The sequence below is a fragment of the Dromiciops gliroides genome, chromosome 1 (genome assembly GCF_019393635.1).
Source record: "Dromiciops gliroides isolate mDroGli1 chromosome 1, mDroGli1.pri, whole genome shotgun sequence".
Lineage (NCBI taxonomy): Eukaryota > Metazoa > Chordata > Mammalia > Microbiotheria > Microbiotheriidae > Dromiciops > Dromiciops gliroides.
This window is the reverse complement of record NC_057861.1, coordinates 57,739,167-57,756,932: the sequence shown is the minus strand read 5'-3', so window position 1 is coordinate 57,756,932 and position 17,766 is coordinate 57,739,167. Positions and strand designations below refer to the sequence as shown.

At 53.7% G+C, this 17,766-nt stretch overlaps 2 protein-coding genes across 2 annotated transcripts; one reads left to right on the top strand and one right to left on the bottom strand.

Moving 5' to 3' along the window:
* Positions 1-1,527: 1,527 nt before the first annotated feature.
* On the top strand, positions 1,528-8,201 carry ANKLE1 (ankyrin repeat and LEM domain containing 1). The gene is made up of 8 exons (XM_043976591.1): positions 1,528-1,678; positions 1,924-2,076; positions 2,418-2,523; positions 2,663-4,298; positions 4,606-4,777; positions 6,166-6,325; positions 6,427-6,556; positions 6,712-8,201. Exons 1-8 carry the CDS (start codon positions 1,533-1,535, stop codon positions 6,882-6,884), a joined length of 2,676 nt encoding a protein of 891 aa, XP_043832526.1. The 5' UTR covers positions 1,528-1,532; the 3' UTR covers positions 6,885-8,201.
* Positions 8,202-8,354: 153 nt separating this feature from the next.
* Positions 8,355-16,988, bottom strand: ABHD8 (abhydrolase domain containing 8). The gene is made up of 5 exons (XM_043978573.1): positions 16,716-16,988; positions 11,434-12,187; positions 10,675-10,845; positions 10,107-10,323; positions 8,355-9,601 (listed from the first exon to the last, which is right to left on the bottom strand). The coding sequence occupies exons 2-5, from the start codon at positions 12,177-12,179 to the stop codon at positions 9,437-9,439; spliced, it is 1,299 nt and encodes a 432-aa protein (XP_043834508.1). The 5' UTR covers positions 12,180-12,187; positions 16,716-16,988; the 3' UTR covers positions 8,355-9,436.
* Positions 16,989-17,766: the final 778 nt, after the last annotated feature.

Below are 17,766 nucleotides of genomic sequence, written 5' to 3'. Positions count from 1 at the left end.
TCAGTGGGATTGAGAATCCTTATCCTTTACTGGAAACAGGGAACAGAATTGGTCCTTGTTCCCCGAAAAGACAATTAGCTCCAAGATGGTGGGGAATTACAGGGTGTATTGGGTATGGAGAAATGATGACTTGAGAGGAATTGGTGTTGTCTTTAAGTATCTTGAGAGCTCTGGCCTTAGAAGGCAGAATTAGCAACAGAATATAGCTTTTACTGCAATATAAGGGACATCCTGGCAAATGGAAATTTTTTTTTTTTTTTAGTGAGGCACTTGGGGTTAAGTGACTTGCCCAGGGCCACACAGCTAGTAAGTGTTAAGTGTTTGAGGCCAGATTTGAACTCAGGTACTCCTGACTCCAGGGCCAGTGCTCTATCCACTGCGCCACCTAGCTGCCCCTAAATGGAAGTGTTTAAAAGTGAGTTACCTGGGGACATCGTGAATTTTTCACTAGAGTATTCAAATGGTAGCCCAATGACGTAGCTGGGATAGAAGGGATTCCTATTCTGGAGGACTGGAGACATTGGGGCTCCCTTTCACATCAAAGATTCTATAAGTCAATGATAACTGAAAATACTTTAGCTTAAACCCTTTAGTGACATTTTCAGAGAATCAGAATCAGAAAGAGGGGGTCGTAACTAAAATCTCAGCCTGAGAATTCATGGTGTTCCTGACAGTCCACTGGCTTCTTGGAGACCTCCTGTGATGAGGAATTCATTGGCAGCCTTATTTCATCACCAACAGCTCCAATTATTAGGAAGTTCATCTTTACATTGATTTGGTTTGAAACAGCCCCCTGGTACCAAGTACCCAATCGGCAGTAAGTCCCCTCTGGTTATGGACCATTCGTTATGGACCCTGGCCAAGTCCTGAGGAAGTATCTACCCCATTCCACCCCCCCTTAGCTGTGTCATCAGTGCTGGAGACAAATATGGCCTCTGTGTTTCACTTCAGGCTGACTTCAGCCACGGACCTGATATTTAACCTTGGGAGAGAAATTGCAGACCCAAGGGAAATCCTTAAGCAAAGCTAGCTAGTAGCTGGACTGCTGCCCCACTGCTGCAAGGGGAGTCGGGGAGCCCAGGGCCTAGGCATGCCTCTGCCCCAAGCTGCTGCCCCACGCCCTTCCCAAACAGCCTGGTAGTCCCGGCTTCACTCATGCCTTCTCATGTAACCTTGGGTAATCCCTGTCCCGTCCATGTCGTCATTTGTGCAGTAAATGGGGATCTCCTAGCTGTGGACATACTCCGGGTTGACGCCCCAGGACTGGAGAGCTGTCCACTGCTGCCCGTTGCGCAGCCCCTGGCGCGGCTGCCACCCACCCCGCCCCACGCTTTATCTCCCGGGCCCAGGCGCCATCCAGCTGCTTATCTCAATTGTTTTGGGGTCTGGGCTAAGTAACCGTCTGATGGGAGAGCTCAGCAGCTGCAGGAGCCCAGATGCGGCTGCACATCTAGCGCCGCCCCTTGCCATAGGCCACCAATAGCCGGGCGGCTCGGGCCGCGCAGGCGCACAGAGCAGCGAGGGAAGTTCGAATGGCCGCGATGGGACCGTGGACAGCGGACTGGACCGAAGAGAGCGCAGATGGCCCGGGTTCGGCCCTGCCAGGGCCAGGGACGAGCGCGGCCGCCCTGGCTCTGGCGCGGAGGCTCCGCGAGGCGCTGCTCGACGGGCAGGCGGGGTGAGAGGCCGGCCCTTCCTGCGCTGCCGGGGCCGGGGGTCTTCCTCCCAAAGGAGGGAAGGGCTTCGGCCAGGGACGCTGAAGCTCCCTGCCCCAGGCTCGACCCAGGAACTCGGGGCTCTGATCCCCCTGGGGCCCGGGACTCGGCCAGGGGCGCCGGGGGGCGGGGTCCGGAGCGCGATCCGGGGTCGGCCAGCTCCGGCCGGGCCCCGGGCTCCGGTCCAAGGCTTCTCTGCTCCCTCCAGGGAGGTGGAATCGCTGCTGAAGCTCGGAGCTGACCCCAACCTGGTGCTGCCGGACGGCGTGGCCGCGGTCCACCTGGCGGCGGGGAACGAGCGGGACAGCGGCCTACAGTGCCTGGCTGTGCTGCTGCGGCACGGAGCGGACCCCAATGCCCGGTACTGATCCAGGACCCAGCGCCCAGCGCTCCCCAGGCACCCTCCCTGACGTCCGGGGACACTGCTGGGCCTCCCCGGCGTGGCCCGGGGACCACCCCCCTCAGTGAGGACCAGGAAATCCCTGCTCCAACTTCCCTTTCCTGCCCCGACCAACTCCCAGCAGCGCCACTCTCTATAGCGGGCCGGGGAGAAGGGAACAGACGTGCATCCTCCGAGTAACTGGTCTGAGGGCGCCCCACTCCCGCACCAATCTGAAGGGGGCGTGGCCCCTACTATCCGGAAGCCCCTGGTCTAAAGACGCAGTTTGTGATCCCAGGCTCTGCTTGCCCCCCTGTCTCTAGGTCTGAAGATGCTCTGACCCCTGTGCATGTAGCTGCATCCTGGGGCTGTTACAAGTGCCTGAAACTCCTCCTGAGGGAGGGGGGTGACCCCAAGCTTCAGGACCAGGTGCCCAGGGGTTTGGAGGGGTCGGGTGGAGCTTGGTGGGTGGGGAAAGGCAGGGTCCTCTGGAATGGGATTGTAGCACAAGGTCCGGGAGGGTGGGGTGGGGTGGGGAGAACTAGTCTTCTCAAGGCTTTGCTCCTAGGATGGGAAACAGGCGCTGGACCTCGCCCTGGAGCAGGGGAAGGAGGAGTGTGTTGAGATCCTGAGGGAGCATGCTGGCCCTGAGGAGGAGGTGCTCCCCTACCAGACCCTCTGCAGAGGAGAGGATCAAGTCAATGGCTTCTCCGCCCTGAATGGAGAGGACCTTGACACCAGCATCTGGGGACTTTCAGATATGACATTTAGCCCGAGGCCCCTGGGCAGCAGAGTCAGAGCCCTTCTGGATGGGAGCGAGCTGGAGGGTGAAGCTTCGGAGACCAGGCATGCCCTCCCAAGCCAGACTCTCCCAGCTCATCCTCAGCTCTCACAGGGGAAAGGACTTGGACTGGATAAACTCTCTGGACCTGACTTCAGCTTTCCTGTGCCCCTCTTTCCCCAACCCACTTCCTCACCTTCCCCAACTCCTAGGTTGGGCTCTGTGCCCCACTTGGGACTGGAAGATATCTCCCCAGACCACAGCTGCCTCTTTCACCCAGGCTCAGACTATTCCTGTGAAGATCAAGATGAGACAGTCCTCAGCTCTCTCCCTGCTGATACAGAGACTTCCTCTGGTGACTCCTTCCTCACTGCAGTGGAAGCCTTTGGCCCTGATGCCCAAACACCCAGTGCTGTCCCCTCCAGCCCCATAATCCCAGATGCCACTGGGGCTGTACCATCTCAGCCCTGGAATAGCGGGAGTGGGTCCCAGCCAGGCAGCACCACAGGGACCAGCCCCAGCCAAAGAGTGCCCTTGGGCAGGTGTTCCCCAGATAGCAGGGTTCCCCAGACATCGGGGCCCCCCAGGAAGCATCTGGCTTATGCAGCCCTGAGGGCTGAGCTTAGGGCCATGGTACAGAATGCTGGGCACTCCCAGCCCACTCTAGATGAGTCGGGCATAGACCCTGTGATCCATCTGAATGGTCAGCTGAGGGGACTGGTGCTGAATTCCCCCCCAGAGCCCCAAGATTTTGTTACCACCAGGACACCATGCAAACTCCAAGGTTTGGCCTTCCATAATGACAAGAGTGTGGAGCAGGGCCCACCCTTGAAGGTGCTGCCTGGAAGGTGTGGCCCAGGATCCAAGAACAATGAGAGTCCCGGGGAAGGAAACCACCTAGCCCTGGACAGTTTAGAAGAGGGTAGAGCAACCGGCAACTTGGCTGAGTTCACAGAAGACATCCCATCTAATGACTTCCTGACTGATGACAAGACTTCCCAGAGCAGTGAAGATGGGGCTAGCATGTGGCTGACAGAGGATGGTGAAGATGAAGAGGACCATGTCCCCCAAGGCCTCATCAGGAAGCTTCCAGGGCCACCGAGGGCGTGCCCAATCCTGCACCCCCAACTGCTCCCTGTGGAGCCTTCTGGGCCAGAGCCCATAGAACCTGTACGTGCTGATCCCAAGGCTGGGCCCAGCTTCCTTGGCCAGCATCTATTGCATTCTGAGGACCCAGTTATGGATGGACAACATAGCTGTCATCCATTCACATCCTTCCTACCACGAGACCCTTCCACCCTCTCCAACCAGGAGCTGCTGCAGCACCTGCGGGCCCTCGGAGAGAGCCCAGGCCCTGTCACTCCCTTCACCAGACAACACCGCCTGAAGGGACTGAAGGAGGGGAGCCCCAGGGGACCGGCTGGTGAGTTCCCCCTCAGTGGGAGGAGGAGGGATTTCACTAGGGCTTCCGAGGGGAAAGAAATCTCACACCCATGGAAGAGAATCTTAGGAAATCTTCCCAATTATCTGGGAATTTTAAACAAATTCCCGGCTTAATTGTCCTGGCTCTGCCAGTGATTCACTGTGTGACTAGGCAAGTCTCTTCTCTGGGCCTCTGTTTCCCTCATGAGTAGGTAAGTCTCGATAAACGCTGTCCCCGCTCTACAATGAACTCCCAAATGAGGCCGCACTCTGACCCCATTTCCTCTCCTGGCCTGGACATGGTCCAGCCCCAGCAGGCTACAGCCCAGAGCTGACCCTGGCCCTGCAGACAGGCTGTGTCCCTAATGCCCAGGATGATGAGGATGTCCTAGCCCAGCAGTTTGACCAGCCAGATCCAAGCCAGAGGTGGCGTGAAGGGATTGTGAAGTCAAGTTTCACCTACTTGCTGTTGGACCCCAGGTACGTAAAACACCAGCAAGGAGGACAGATAAGTATCTTGGTATATAGAGGAAAGAGCCTCGGAGGGACAATCACTTGGGTTCAAGCCCAGGCTCCTTCTGCGTGACTTGGGGAAAGCCCCTTCCCTTCCTGGGATCCTGCTTTCCTCAACCATAACATAAAGGGATAGGCTTGATAGTTAGATGGCTCAATGGACTAGAGCTCTGGGCCTGGAGTCAGGAAGATCTGAATTCAAATCTGGCATCAGACACTTAATAGCTGTGGGACTCTGGGCAAGTCATCTCTATTTGCCTTAATCTACTGGAGAAAGAAATGGTGAACCACTCCAGCATCTTTGCCAAGAAAACCCCATGGACAGTGTTGGCTTGCTATGGTCCACTGGGCCACAGAGTCAGGTATGACTAAACAACAATGACAAAGTCCTTTCTAGTTCTACTGTTCTCATGCTGTGTTCTATCATTTTAAGTTCTAAAGTCCCTCCCAACCCTAAAATTCTGTGTTCTAAGGACTCTCCTAGCTCTGATCTTCTGTGTTCTAACAGCTCTCCCAGCTCTGCCATCCTGTGTTCTAAAGGCCCTCCCAGTTCTGACATCCTGTAGTCTATATTCTAAGGATCCTTCCAGCTCTGGCATTCACCCAGAATCTAGTCCACTCCATACCTAATAAAATGCATGCAAAAGAGAAGTGTTCATTAAACTTTAAAGGGGGAAAAAAGGAAGTGGAGAAAGCTCTGTCATTTACAAATGGACATGGGAAAACTGGTTGGTTTGTTAGCAGAGAGTGAGAGTTGAGAATAAGTGCCGATGATATGAAAAAGACTATGAGTGAAGCACTTATCTTTTTTAAAAAGGTAAATGGATTAGCAGCATGGTGGGAAAGGAGTTAGACCTGCATCCTGTACCATAAAGCCCGGTGAATTCCACTCTTATGTAAGGTAGACTTAAACATAAGAAAGAACTACCAAAAAAAGATGGAAGGAAATGGAAACATGCATTTATCTTAATTGTGGAAGGAAGATTTTTTTTCCCCTTTTAAATAGAAAGAATTATTAGGGAGAAGATAGATGTCTTGATATAAAATGTTAACATTCTGTACAACAAAAAGAAATGTGGTCAAAATGAAAATAGGTTGGGGAAAAGTTTGTGGCAAAAATTTGAGATAAAAATTCAACATCTAAAATACATGAGAACTGTTAAAAACATACAAAGTTGGCTCCCAGTTCTTAATGGATAATGGTCACTGATCTGGGCCGTGGTGGAGTGAAGGAGGTTTGGACACTGATCAGGGGATGATGAATTGAGCATCAATAGGTAGTTTAGGAAAAGCGTGGGCCAGTCTGGCAACCAGGTGTATCATCTATGTTGTGGAAACAATTGTTTTTACCAAAGGGTGACCCAGAACCTGCCTTCCCAATGCCACATCTTGAGCCAAGCTGAATGCTTCCAGACCTTTATTCATGCTATCTTCTACGTGGGCAAGGGCACTCGGACTCGCCCATACTCCCACCTCTCCGAGGCCCTGCGCCATCAAAGGAATGGCCAGAAGCAGGTACTGGGACTGCAAGAGGGAAAGTGGAGAGGCAGGCAGTGGGGGAGTACAAAAAAGATGACTGAATTGATGGATCAGCAACCTAGCATCTCTCTCCACAGACTTGCCCCAAGGTGCAGCGCATCCTGAACATTTGGGCAAGTGGCCACGGGGTGGTCTCCCTGCACTGCTTCCAAAACGTCATCGCGGTAGAAGCCTACACACGGGAGGCATGCCTGGTGGATGCCCTTGGTGCGTGCCAGTCAGGGGAGCTGAGGGGAAAGGCCCTGTCCTACAAGCCCCCTTCCTTGGGGAAGACCCTGGACTTTCTATTGGGGTGGGACAAATTCTCTCATGGAACCTCCTCCCTTGTCTCTGTATGGATGTGGGTCTCTTTATCTCTTCAGGGATGCAGGTGCTCTCCAATCAGAAGAAAGGCCACTACTACGGTGTGGTAGCAAGCTGGCCAGCCCATCGGCGCAGACGGCTGGGTGTGCACCTATTGCACCGGGCTTTGGGCATCTTCCTGGCAGAGGGGGAGAGGCAGCTTCGGCCCCCGGACATTCAAGTTGGTACCTGAGTGACCGCACTGACCTCTGGATGTTGATACTAGGCCACGGATGGCTCCATCTCTCTCCAGAGATACAGGCCAAGCCCGAGAGGCCTCAGGCATCCAGGTCAGACACCAAGTAGCCCGCAGACAAGAAGGCCAGGCTCTGAGCTCCCCTTGGTCATCTGAGTGGCTCTATACTCTGCCAGGTGTCCAGGCCCAAAGAACCCTTCTCTATTCACACCAGACATTCACCAGCCACACAGGACAGCATTGGCTGCCTCCAAGGATCTGGGTTCTGAATTCCATCTCCAGCTATGGGGAGTCCCCCATCCTCTCTTAGCCTGGGCTTTGATAGGGGTTCAGCCTACGATAGGTGGTCTGGTGAATTCAGCAGACCTCATTTCTGTGCTTTATGCCTCCAACTATAGCTGTGAGCAGTCAGTAATGTCCCCTGCCAACTGTCCCCTATCTCTTCGTGGGACCCTCCCCATATTCAATGGGGCCAAATGGCCTCTCCCAGGGGAATGGGGGCCTGGCCACCATCTTCCCTCCCAGCTCCCAGCTCTAGGAACACAGGCCCCAGTCCATCTGGATGTCAGTGTTATTAGTGGCCAAAGGTTCTTCAAGAAGGCCTTGTTGACATGGATGATGGAGATATTAGCCATAGGATGCTAGCATACCATTAGTGGGAGGGACCCAACAGAGCATCCTATCCACCCCCTTCATTTTATAGGTAAGAAAACAGAGCCCCAGGGAGGGGAAGGGACTTGCCCAATGCCATGAAGCATATAAATTAAATAGCAGTGCCGTGACTCAGATCCAGAAAACTTGATTCTAAGTCGTAGGCTCTTCAGACCAGACTGGGAGCCCACACCTTTTTATCCCTAGTTCCAGAAGCCGCTATGATCCCCCCCCCCCCCCCGCCCTTGGCTTTATCCATGAAGAACCTGAGTCTTAGAGAGGTACAGTGATTTGGCCAAGGTTACACAGCTAGTCCCACTTCTGAAGCTTTGAAGTGTGCCTCATTCTTTCCAAACCCGGCCCCTGGTGAATAAGCAGATCCACAAATGGCTACTCTGACTTGGTGGGTGATAGAAGAGTTAGGGACCAGGGGAGAGGAAGGCATGCCACAAGCCAAGTACCTCCCTATGTAGATAAAGCTCTGGGACCCAGATTGTCCCCTGCAGGATCCCACACAGAAGTGGATGAAGGGCCTTCTGTGATGTTCCATCTGGCAGCATCTCCATTTAAGCTAAACCTTCTGCCAGGGGTCTTAACCTGAGGTTTGTGAATGTTTTGGGGTTGGGGGGAGGCAATGGGGGTTAAGTGACTTGCCCAGGGTCACACAGCTAGTAAATGTCTGAGGCTGGATTTGAACTCATGTCTTTCTGGCTCCAGGGCCAGCGCTCTATCCACTGTGCCAGCTTGCTACCCCAGTCTGTGAACTTAAAAAAAAAAAAATTAACATTTCGACAATTATTCAATCTACTTGGCTTCCTTTGTAATCCCATCTCTTTTATTTTATGCATGTAAAGGCCTGTTTCTGGGAAGTGGCCCGACCTGAAGTAGGATCCTGGGTTTGGGTGCTCAGGTTTGAGGCCAGGAGCTCAGCTCACAACACACAAGGTCCACGGATGACGCTGATTGTCACATTTATTGGGCTACAGCTTGTGGTCTGCACAATCCCCACCCCACCCCCACCCCCTTCCATTCCTGCCCCACAGGCAGCAGCCCCCCCCCTCAAGCTGAAAAGGGCTTTCCAGCTGGGAGGGGCCCCATCAGGTGGGAGGAGGTGTCCCTGGTCAAATGGCCAGGGATGGGGAGGGAGGATCCTTCCCCAGGAGCAGCAGTGCTGATGACGGAGAGAACTCCCACCACCTAGAAATCAGTCCTCGGCAGAGAGACACACGAGACAGGTGCCCAGTGGGGAGACAAAGGAGACCTTAATACTGAGCACTGGAATGGGGGGTGGGGTGGAGGTGGAGTTTGCAACATGGAAGGAAGGATAGTTTCTGTACAAGGTCCTTAAATATAGAGAGGGTGATTTCCAGCTCCCTAGAATTATGGGGGATGGTGCAACTAGTCCTGCTAGGGGTAGCCGGAGGCCACGGCTGAGCAGGGGAAGGGTCCGCTGCTGTTTTGGCCAGTGTGGGTGGGTGTCAAACCCTCCCAGAAAGCCAGACCTGCCCCATCTCCCTCCCAGGAGGGTAGGGGTTTATCCCTAGTTTTCCCCAGGCGGTTTGCCTCGGGGACCCCTCTCCCCAAATAGCGCCTATAAATACGCAAAGGAGACAAGCAAGAAAGGGGGATGGGGTTGGGGGGAGGCTTCAGCCCCCTCCTTCAGTGGCCAGTCTGGCCCTGCTGGACAACTCCGAATGCCACTGGGCGACCCCCCCATGGGTGCCTTGATCCCTGGGTAGGGAGGGGCCCCCTCGTTGTGGCTTTCCTCTCCCCCTCCATTAGCCGGAGGGAGGGCAACCATGGCCCTCCCTGAGGCCTGAGGGAAGGCGCCTTCTCCTGCAGCTCCCCGCCTCTTGAAAAGCGCCCCATCGGTCTGTCTGTCCGTCCATCCATCCACTTTATTTCTTCTCGGTGGCACTGGTGTCAGGATGTTCAGGAGGCCCCAGGACCTCTGGCTCCCACAGAAGGAATTCATGGAGCAGGGTGTTCACTGTCTCTGGACACTCCAGCATCACCATGTGGCTGCCCTCATCAATGAGCTTCAGGAAAGCCAAGAGGAGGATCTGGAGGAGGGAAGGCCAGAAGTCATTCCACCCAGCCCCGTCTCGGGGTTGGCCTCTCAGATTGAGAAAAGCCAGGCTCCCTCAAAAACTCATCACTAGCCAGCCGCTCTGCGATGGACATTGAGGGGAAAGTCTGCAATTTAACCTTCACACTGAAGAAGTCCTGCCTTTGGGCTCCTGCAATATCTGGTTAGGGATCCTTTCCTTTTTTCTTATTCATTCCTGTGTCCATTTACCCACATAAGCTCAAGAACCAGGATTCCATCCCCTCCTCTCTGGGCTCCATCCCCTCCTCCCAGGATTCCATCCCCTCCTCTCTGGGTTCCATCCCCTCCTCTTTGCTCTCCATCCCCTCTTCCCAGGGTACTACTGCCTTCCCACAATCCTCACAATGAGATCCAGGCTCCACCCCCCCCCCAGCCTAATATTTTCTGGGGCTTTTGTAGCTTGCCATGTTGGTGACTGAGACAGAAAGGGCAGTGCTAGTGCCTGTCTTTCCCCATACCTCTGCCATACGCTGGTCTTCTTCCACAGGCACAAATTTGTCGTGCATGCCATGCACCAGCAAGACAGGTACAGTGAGTTCTGCGTGGTAGACCTCATCACCCTCTGGCCAGTATTGTCCACTCATCATGGCCCGAAGCACAAAGGATGACACGTTGAAGGCGTTGCCTTCCTTCAGCAGCTGTTTCTCCTTGGCCCCCTGGCGGGCAAAACCGGCCCTAAGGGTGCAAGGGGTTGTGGGGGGTCATTTTAGGGATCTGTGCCTGAACCAATTCTTGGACATCATGCCAGCCCTGAAGTCATGGACACATCCCTTCCAGGGCCACCCCACAGACATCATGCCAGTCCTGAAGTCAGGAGGAGCACATTCCCCCAGAAGGCCACCCCATGGGCACCATGCCAGTCCTGACGTCAGGAGTAATATTCCCCCAGAAGGCCACCCCATGGGCACCATGCCAGTCCTGAAGTCCAGAACACATCCCTTCCAGGGCCACCCCATGGGCATCATGCTAGTCCCAATATCAAAGTCAGAAGCCCCCTCCAAAGAGATTGCGGGCCCCAGGTCTCACTTAAGGAAGCTCCAGGCCAGGCAAGGCGACAGACATCGGAGAACACAGGTGGGCATATTGAAGATGGAGCACAGACTTGGTTCCAGGGCCGTGGGGCCCCCGCCATTGATCATGATCACTTTATGAACCAGTTCCGGGTACTCATGGGCCAGAAATGTGCAAAAGGAAACCCTGTAGCAGCGGGGAGAGGGGCTGCTCAATAAGACTGAGGAAAGGGCTGGGTCCCTGTGACTCCTATAAAAACTCTCCCCCCAACTCCACCCCCATTTGACCTAACCAATCAACAATCATTTAAGGGCCAGGCACTTAATATTAGTCAGTGAATAATCATTAAGTACCTACTGTGTTCCAAGTGCTGGGGATGCAAAAAGAAATAAAAAATAGTCCCTGCCCCCAAGGAGCAGGGGAAATTGGGGGAGGGGATATAGGCTGGGAGAAGGGCCTTTCTAACTCAGGGTTGGGCTTCACAGCTATCACAGGCCAAGGTCTAAGGACAATTGCCTCCTTCCTGATACCCCTGACCCAGCAACTCTGAGTCTGCCCCTTCTCACAGCCCTCCCCTGCTTTTCCTAGAAGGGACAGTCTGACTCCTTTCATTTTAAGTCAAGGAAATTGAAGCCCAGAGAGGCCACTTGTCCAAGCTTGCATGACAAATTGGTAAATGACCAGGAACTAGAACCCAGGTCTCCTCCATCCCAGGAATAGTGCCCTCTCTCCATGCCACTGCCCTCCCCACCAGCCACCACCCCTTCGCCTCACCCATATGAATGCCCAATGAGCACATTTCGCCTCTTGGCATAGCGTTTGAAGATGGCTCGCATGTCCTCAGCGAGAGCATAGAAAGTGTACGCAGCAGCCACCTGCGGGGCGGAGCTAGCCCCGTGTCCTGCCAGGTCCGGAGCCACCACCTCATAGCCCAGGCCAACAAAGAAGTCCAATTGCTCTTTCCAAATGGCCAGGGAGCCGCCCACGCCGTGGATGAAGAAGAGGACCACATCAGCCTGAGCACCCTTGCAACTGGTGACCCGCTTCTCACAGTCGATATTGATGGTGCGTTTGGGCCGCCGTATTCTCCGCCGCCGCCCAGCAGGCCCTGAGCCCGGGCGAGCCCCTTCTCCCGAGGGCACATTTCCCAAGGAGGAAGAAGGCTCAGGCATCTCCAGCTCCAGCATGGAGGGTGGCTCACCAATACCATTATACCCTTGCAGGAGGTCAGATCGGAGCACATCTCCAAGGTTCTCCACCACCAGCTGCCCATTGCGGAAGACTGTGATGCGTCGCTTGCAGTGGACTAGCCCACCCTGCTCCCCTTCTGGCTGCAGCGGTGCCGGTGGCTGGTCTCCCACAGGTGGGGGGCACACATGCTTCACCCGGAGGATTCTCCCTGGCTTTACCTCCACAAAAGTGTAGCCGTCACTGGACTCGACACTTTCCAGAGGACCCACAGCATTGGTTGTTGAGCCCAGGAGGCAGCACATGATACCATCGGCCACACCGGTCAGCATGGTGTGTCCTGGTGGAAGAGAGGACTTGAGGTGAGGACCTGGTTGTGCATCACACAAGATACGAACCATGGGGTCTTCCACTCAGACTCTTAGATCAAGAAGGGACTTCAAAACAGCAAATGATATAGGCTGTCAGCAATGGAAGGGCTCTGAGATATAGGACTTAGAGCTGGGAAGGACCTGAGAAGCCATCTGGTCCAATCTTCTTATTTTCTGGATGAGGAAACTGAGTATTAGGGAGGAAAAGTGCCTTGTCCAAGGTCCCACAGTAAGTCAATGGCAAAGCTAGAGCTAGAAGCCAGGGCCCCCATACCCAAGCTAATACTCCTTCTGGTTTGCCACTGGTCTTTGAGGTCCCTTCAGGCTCTGACATTCCTCATTCTATGTTTCAAGGGCCCTCCCAGCTCTGACGTGCCGCATTCCATGTTCTAAGGGCCTTTTCAGAACTCTAGTGTTTTATAATTCTACGATTCTCAATTCTACTAGATCTTGAAGCTGCTCAGAAGAAAAAAACCGATAGGGCCTGATGAAGACTCTAGATTAACCCTGGGGAGAGCTGGAACAATGAGTCTTATCTGATGGAGGTTCTCACCCTCTTACCCCAGTCCTATACAATGGGCAGGAAAGAATTCAATCTTTCTCTCTCTCTCTCTCTCTCTCTCTCTCTCTCTCTCTCTCTCTCTCTCTCTCACACACACACACACACACACACACACCACTGCCCACTGGCACTTTGTCCTGTGCCCTCCTTTGTTAGGAAAGCCCTTACCTAAGTTTCAACTTGTGTTTCTTTAAAAAAAAAATTGCTATCTTATTTTTACAGTGCCTAATTTTCACCCTAGATCTCTCCCTTTCCAAGTTCCCAGAGAACCATTTTTATTAAAAAAAAAAAAAATTGGGGGGGGATTATGTTTCAAAGCCCAGGGTTTCAGAGGTGTGGGGGGAGGGAGTCCCAGCCAGATTAGAAGTGATGGGTATGTACTGTCTTATAAGTACTGCACACTAACCGATTGTGCCACTGGAGCCTCACACCAGGGGCAGCTAGGTGGCGCAGTGGATAAAGCACCGGCCCTGGATTCAGGAGTACCTGAGTTCAAATCCGGCCTCAGACACTTGACACTTACTAGCTGTGTGACCCTGGGCAAGTCACTTAACCCCCATTGCCCCATAAATAAAAAGTAAATAAAAAATTTTTTAAATTAAAAAAAAAAAAAGAAGTGATGGGTATGGTTGGTCTCCTGGCTAAGACTTGATGTCTCAGAGGAGGCTTTGGAAGGAATTTCCAGGCCAGGGATCAGGGATAGAGGCCAAGCTGTAGGAAGTATTTTTCATACCAGCCTCCAGGGATGCTTTCTCAATCCTATGGGGGAGTGGGCGTAGGAGTTAGGCTGTGCTAGAAAAACAACTGAATAGCCTCATTTGAAAAGTCAAGAAATCTCTGGGCAGAGAGGAAATGCCAAAAGTCACCTCACTCATTTTGAGTCCTTGCCTCAAAAACAGTATTCAGCCAGGAAAATGGTAGCAGATTCCACTCCATTCCTCCGTAGTCCTCACCCACAGTACAAACATCAGGAAAATTCACCCAAATGTCTAACTTCACTGCTTGTTCTCACCTCAGTGAGACAGGTGGGCAGGTGGTAGGGCCCCAGCTCCATATATGAGAATTGGATTGGAATGGGGGGATGGGCAGAGCTTAAAGCAAGGGCCCCTGATACCAGAGGTTTGAAGGAAGTAAGCCTGGCATCAAAGGCTTGAAGGGGGCTAGCTAGGGTGAGAACTCTAGGGACCTTTGAGGTTGAGAGCAATGGAATTGTGAACTCACAGAATGTTAAAGACTGGAAACGGAGAGACCTCAGGCATGGGGAAGATTGGGGGTGAGGATTGCTCTTTGATGTGGAAGATGGTTTGATTGGGGAACAGAAGGGTCTGGATCATGGAGGACTAACACTAGACGACAGAGTGGATAGTAAAAGGAGTAGATTCATCAATTTGTTCATTCTTTCATTCTTTAGTTCAACAAATATTAAGTGACTGCTGTGTGCAGAGTGGTCCTGGAACTGGAGTCAGGGATCCTGGCTTCAAATCCCAGTTCCATTACTTTTTGACCTTGAAGGCACTTAAATCGTCTGGTCCTCAGTTTCCTCTTCTGTAAACTGAGGGGGTTGGGCTGGATGATCTCTTCCTAGCTCTAAACTTAAAATTAAGATCCTATGATTCTAGGTGCTAGAGGAAATACAAAATTTATATGACGAAGACCCTGTCCTCATGGGACTCACAGTCTAGTATATAGCTATAGCATATAATTATATTACGATATATTACATGTGTTTTCTTTTGGGGGGAAGGTTTTGGGGTTTGTTTGGTTGTGGGGGTTTGGCTTTTTGGGTGTTTTTTTTTCCGGTCCAAACCTGTGATTTCATGGGTGGAACAAAGTCCCTCTATCCATACAGAACTGCCCCTTAGAAAGTTAGAGAGGAGGGGTAGCTAGGTGGTGCAATGGATAGAGCACCGGCCCTGGATTCAGGAGGACCTGAGTTCAAATCTGGCCTCAGACACAACAATTACTAGCTATATGACCCTAGGCAAGTCACTTAACCCCAATTGCCTCACAAAAAAAAAAAGAAAGAAAGTTAGAGAGTGCCAGAGGGCGGGGAAGGAGGATGGAGCAGGATGAAATCACTTGCCCAGGATCCAACTGCCCAGTATATGTCAGAGGTGAGACTTGAATCCAGGCCACCTCTTTCATCTACTACATTAAGCTGCTACTTGAGTTTATTAGAGAAGGGCAAAACCCAGGGCTCTCTCAGGTCCAAGAGGAAGGTCATGAAGCAACAAGGCAGCTTTGGGAAGACTTCCTGGAAGAGAGAGCATCTGATTGAGTTGGGTTGTAAGGGATAGGCAGAGAGGGGGAGAGGCCATCCCAGGTTTAGGCAACTGAAGGGAAGGTGAATGAGCATATGCTCAAAGGCAGAAGAGCACAGGAGAGGTTGGAGGGGCAGAGCTAGCCAGTCAGCCTCCAGGATGACTTGAGTGGGTAATCTAATACTGAAAAGCTCAAGGGGGTGCTAGATTTTGGAGGACTTTGATGTCAGCTGTATGACAGCAGGAGGTGTTAATACAGAGGAAGGGGACAGGTGTGAGTGAGGGAGAGACAGGATGTGGAGGGGAGTATGTGGGAAGGTATGGATGTGGATGAGATGTGTATGGGGGGCTTGGTACTTGGAGGTGGAAACATGAGGATGCAGGGTACAGAGGTAAAAGACACTGTGATGGAAGGGTATTAGGGAGGGAATGCTTTGCTTAGAAGAAAAGGCACTGGAGGGATGTGGAGAGAGTAGGACCAGAGGTAGGTAGGGGACTAGGGGACATAAGCAGAAGACAGAGGGAGGGAGTGTAAGGGATAGAGGGAGAGGCAGGGAAGAGAGGTGCTAGGGACAGGAGAATCTGTTATGAGGGAAAGCCCAAGTCTGAGCCAGGGAAGGCCTAGGGAGCAGGATAGGGGAAGATAGTGGGAGGACCTGGGCTTTGCATCTCCAGAGGCCTCCTCTCCTGCCTCTCCCCTCAGCCCCAGCCCCCCCCTTGGTAACCATAGTAACAAGGCTGTGGCCCTGCCTGTCTGTTACATAACAGACATCCTTGGGCCTTGGGGAACATGTTCCCCCCTCCCAGGAGAAGGTCACCCTGCTTGTAAAGTGGGGGTTCAGCTTAGTCCCCCACTCCCAGGTCACTTTATCTCAGCAGATCCTACCTAAGGTCTAATTGGAGTGGGGGGAACCTGTTCTAGAGCTGCTCCAGCCCCACTGGTAGAACCTGGGCACAATGGGGGGGGAGAGAACCCAAAAAGAGACAATTGGGGGCAACGACATTTCTGATTCTCCCCTTAATGCAGATGCAGCCAAGGCCGAGAGGCTGAGGCAGAGGCAGGGGCGGGAGGGAATCTGGGATGCATCCTCTCCCGCCTGCCTGGGCCTTGGCCCCCATCCTGGACCTGCAGTGGCAGCACAAATGGGGGGGGGGGGGAGCGGAGAGGAGGAGCTACGGCGGGTTAGGAGGCAAATGGCAGAGGCATTTGGGGGGCCGCAAGCTCCAAGCCAAAGATTCTTTCCCTCCGTCCCAAAGCTCCGGACCCTCCCCCCATTTCCCGGGACCCCATTCTCAATACCCGGGGCCCCCATCCCTGCCTCCTAGTCTCCAGCATGGTCGGGGGAGGTTTTCATCTTCACCCCTCCCCCTAGTCAATCACCCCCCCACCCCCACCCCAGTCAATCGCTCCCCCATCCCCCATCCCTTTCTCTGGCCCCAGGGGGCCTCCTCCTAGATTCTCTACCCACTGCCACCCCCGCATTCCTGACCCCAGGGAGTCCTTAATTCCTTCTGCCATCGCCTTCTTGGCACCCCTTCACCCCATATTGGAACCTCCAAACCCCTAATCCCCTCGCCCCGCCCCCTAGCCCCCAAATTCCTCTCTTGCGCGTCCCCTCCCCAAACCGCCAAAGCGCTGCTCCCCATCCCCAGTTAGTTATCCTTCCGGCTCACCTCATCGGTAGCCCCCGCGGGCCAGAGCTGCAGGCTGCGGGGGACCCAGGAGTCCGGGCACTGACAGCGACATGCAGTCGCTAGCCTCTACATGGTGGCGGGCGCCCGTCGAGGCAGTGGTTATAGGGCTCTGGCCTGGCTTCTTCCCGGCCCGCTGCCCGGCTCGGGTCGCGGGGGTGCGGGGGGGGGTCTAGGGGCTCGTCTCGCTCAATGCGCTCGCATCCCGTAGCCATAGAGAGCGCCTAGGCCCTTTAAATCCCTCCCGGGTGGGAGGGGTGGGGGGGAGTGGGAGAGAAAAAGCACAGCTCGAGGATGGGCAGGCTCCTGAGCCAATCCGCAGGCTCGGCAGCCCTGGCCTAGATAGGAGCCAATCAGAAGCGTCGTGGAGGGAAGGGAGGCGGGCACAGGACAACCCTCCCCCCACCCCTTTCCTCCCCCCTCCCAGTCCCTCCCATTCAAGGTGCACTGAGCTGTGCTAGGGCTTCGGAGGGGAGTGGGTCGCCAGGAGGTCACCAAGTCTCACAGATGAAAGAGACCTTATCCATTTGTCCATACCTTGACGGGAATTCCCCTCTACAATATCCCTGACAAGAGATCATCTGGTCTCCACTTGAATAGTTCCCTGGATGGGGAGCATACTACCTACTAACATAGACCCATTCTCTTTTGGGTAGCTCTGGATTGTTACATCAAGCTTCAATCTGTCTCCTCGCCGCTTGCACCCTACTCACTACTCCTAGCTATTCCCTGACAAGCAAAGTCCAATCTTTCTTCCTCTAGCCAACCCTTCCAAGTCAGCTATTATACTCTCTCTCTCCATCATCCATCATCCTGTCCTCTGATTCCTCCAGGAACCTGCTTCGAGAGCTCTAGCCAGGAGTAATCGACCCTTTTCTTCTAGAAGATCGATGAATTGAGAGTCGCAGTATCTGAGTTGGAATACTGGCCCTGCCAAATGACCTTGGGCAAGTCAACCCTTCGGAGTTTCCCATTCCTCCTCGGTAAAGCCCGGTGGGAGGGGTTGGATTAAATGATCTCTGGCCACAGCACC

Excerpts from the sequence above, each read along its gene's own strand:
- ANKLE1 (XM_043976591.1), top strand. The coding sequence starts at position 1,533 with ATGGCCGCGATGGGACCGTGGACAGCGGACTGGACCGAAGAGAGCGCA. Across the intron at positions 2,524-2,662 it reads ACCCCAAGCTTCAGGACCAG|GATGGGAAACAGGCGCTGGA; the intron begins GTGCCCAGGGGT and ends CTTTGCTCCTAG. Across the intron at positions 6,557-6,711 it reads ATGCCTGGTGGATGCCCTTG|GGATGCAGGTGCTCTCCAAT; the intron begins GTGCGTGCCAGT and ends TTATCTCTTCAG.
- ABHD8 (XM_043978573.1), bottom strand. The coding sequence starts at position 12,179 with ATGCTGACCGGTGTGGCCGATGGTATCATGTGCTGCCTCCTGGGCTCA. Across the intron at positions 10,846-11,433 it reads CTCATTGGGCATTCATATGG|GGTTTCCTTTTGCACATTTC; the intron begins GTGAGGCGAAGG and ends CCGCTGCTACAG. Across the intron at positions 10,324-10,674 it reads CTGGCCTGGAGCTTCCTTAA|GGCCGGTTTTGCCCGCCAGG; the intron begins GTGAGACCTGGG and ends TTGCACCCTTAG.